General features: G+C 54.1%; 1 protein-coding gene across 1 annotated transcript in view; it reads right to left on the bottom strand.

Moving 5' to 3' along the window:
- LOC104077733 (fer-1-like protein 4) overlaps positions 1 to 2,840 on the bottom strand; it is a gene marked incomplete at its 5' end in the record, with an annotated part of 39,176 nt that overhangs the window by 34,171 nt on the left and 2,165 nt on the right. Inside the window, 2 exons of the mRNA XM_009579070.1 lie at positions 430 to 521; positions 2,711 to 2,810. Coding sequence (XP_009577365.1) covers positions 430 to 521; positions 2,711 to 2,810 — 192 coding nt within the window. The remainder of the gene's footprint in view (positions 1 to 429; positions 522 to 2,710; positions 2,811 to 2,840) is intronic.

Genomic DNA, 2,840 nt, shown 5'->3' with positions numbered 1-2,840 from the left:
GGGAGTGAGCGAGCGGCTGCGTGGTATTTGGCTGCCTGCCAGGTTAAACCACGACACACCTGCATCTCCCCTGGCTTTGGGCACCACCTGTGTGCAGGGTGCCTGGGGTTGCTACGGTCCAAAGCCACGGTCTCTGCAACTTTGCAACGACAGTGTCTTGCTCCTGTCAGCCAGGAAGGCTGCAGAAATGCTCTTGAGTCCAAAAGGACTCTCAGGGTGCAGTGGGTTGTTGCAGTCATGGGCTCTTTGTGAAGACAAGCTATTTTCTTTCCAAGAGCCCTGCTCACTTATTGCTGCTGTAGAGCAAAGATGCATCAGCCTGGCCAGAGGTGGAGAGTAAATGAGGCTGGATTGCATCCCAAAGGCCGCCCCTGGCAAAGGCTGCTGTACAAGTTGCCTGGAAATTTGCTCCTCCCAGGATTTCAGTACCTGTCTTTCATGTGATAGACAAAGTCCTCTTCAGCCCAGGTCCCAGCTGAGCCATCTGGAGGCTGGTAGCGCAAATCCAACTCAATGTAGATCTACAAACAGAAAACGAAACTGCCTGAGAGCCTGGCAGCCACAAAACAACTGCAGAAATGTCACGGAAAAGGGGAAGGGGAGCGTGGAAGAAAAAAAGAAGTGAGATGCTGGTGGAAAGAAGAGGGAGGAAGGAAGGAGATCACAACCCCACAAGAAGCCTATTTATACCAGACACTCCTTGTCTGCCTCCATCAACAAACTAGAGTTAACCAAACTCCCTCCCTTACAGCTTCCCAAACTCCAGGATTCACTGAATAAAAGTTGGCTCAAGTTTCCAAATCTAAAATATACCACGGAGAGGCCCCTGAGAGCCGTCTCAGGGCACTTTTGACAAGGAAAGTGGGGAGAGCCCTGCAGCAGAGCAAACTAACATTCGGGAGTTTGGAGCGGTGTCCCTGTGGGAGGTGCGAGACAGCTGGCAGAGCATCCCCAGGCATGACAGCTTGGTTTAAAACAGCACAGAAGCCACAAGCACACCCAGAGTCTGCATCACAAGAGACATCAACTTAGCGTTAGTGATGAAGGACAGCCAGAGAAGCATGGGGCACTTTGGGTATCGACACAGCCAGCACAGGTCTGAAAACACTTCGTCTGCAAGTGACCGGCCTGATCTCAAAACAACACAAATGCACAAGAATTTCCCAGCGGAGGCCAAAATCGCAGGCATGGAGGAGGTCACCTCTCAGTAGGCTGAAGGGGATGTACAAGCTTGGTTCATAGCTCAGTCCCTGGAAAACACATTTGTGGGAGGAGAAATACAGCCCAAGAAAGTAGTACACTGGCCGGGAAAGGCAGCAGCAAGGCTGCATGGATGCAGAAGCCTGAGATAAAGCTGGGGGAATTGCCGAGGCTCTGAAAAAAAACCCCTTCAAACCAGCAGGAGAAAAAAAGGGTGCAAATAACTCAAGTCCCAGAGAAGAACTGGACTTGGAATAGCAGGAAGAGTTTTGTTCCCACTTTGCTAAAGGAGCAGCAGTTGAAACAGCCTCTTTCCTTTGGGGATGTGCCTCTTCCCAGCTGAGCTGAGGGAGAGGGTCTCAGGCTGCTCTTGGAGGGCTGCACAATCAAAAACTGACCTGGCAAAACCAAATGCGGTTTTTGTTCATCAGCATGAATTAGCACAATGGAAGAGGCAGCCAAGGGCAAAGGGTTGGGCTTCAGAGCAGCTCTGACCCCTAGCTCAGTCCCCTCAAACCATTGCCAGCATGGAGTGCTGCCAAAGGGTCGGTCCAGTCCCTGTCCCTTTGCTGGCATGAACGTTTACACAGTGAGCTGCATCAGGCTAAAAATCATCCTGGAAATGCTCCGTTTCCACCTGGACCTGCTCCCTGATCCAGCCAGCTCAGCAACACAGGAATGCTGTGCCTGTGCCACTCAGGCTCGTGGTCTGGTGGCCACAGAGCTGCATCCCAAGTGCCACCACAGGAGTGAGTCAGGTTGCCCGTGGGAAGGGCAAATAAGGGCACAGCACATCGCAGGGCTGTCTGCCTCCACCTCTCCTCCTCCCGGCCCTGCCCGCAGCCCTGGCACCGAACCCTGATTGTCCAGCACTCGCTGAATCATGCCTGCACTCCCAGCTGGCAGGAAACAGTTCACTTCTGGGTCACATTCATTTTCCACCAGCACAAAGGGCCCAGCGAGCCCTGGGAGGGAAGTGGGACCCACGGCGCAGAGCAGATGGGCAGGCAGGTATCAGAGCAGCTCATGCTGCCCAGGACCATTGTTAAGCCATCCAGTTAGCACGGGTGTTTAACCTAAAAGCTCACCGGGGAACCCAAGGCACCCTGCCTCCTTCAGCCTCACCCCATCAGCTCCTCTCTGCTTCGCACCCTGCAGCAGCCCACGCCCATATGATGCATGGTGCTGGAAGCAGATTAAATACCACCTCCTACATCCATCGCCCAGACCTGGGGACGTTTTACTAAGCCTCTCACTGCTCATTCAGGTCCTCGGAGGTCTCCAGGGCCCCCACAGCCCACCCCATGCACTTCTGAATTCTCCTAGAACTTGATGGGTGTGAAGTGGCTGCACCCCTGCACAGGGAGGGCACAAACGCCACAGCGCTCTCAGGCTCAAAGCAGCACCTTGGACTCCCACTCAGCCCCAAATCCACCTGGGAAGCACCACACAAGGTTTCCCACAAAGCCTTCCTGATTGCTGATGGCCAGGCTGCCCATGGAGGACTTACACCGGTGACTCTGTGGTTTCTGTCGACGAGGGCCTCCCGGAGGATCAGCCTCCCAGATGTCATCAGGTGCTGAAGGCTGAGGACAAGGGTACCGAGAAGCCTGGAACAAAACCAGAGGCTACAGCAACAC

The sequence above is a fragment of the Fulmarus glacialis genome, unplaced genomic scaffold (genome assembly GCF_000690835.1).
Source record: "Fulmarus glacialis isolate BGI_N327 unplaced genomic scaffold, ASM69083v1 scaffold35315, whole genome shotgun sequence".
Lineage (NCBI taxonomy): Eukaryota > Metazoa > Chordata > Aves > Procellariiformes > Procellariidae > Fulmarus > Fulmarus glacialis.
Note: the sequence above shows the minus strand (reverse complement) of the source record. Positions and strands in the feature narration are given on the sequence as shown.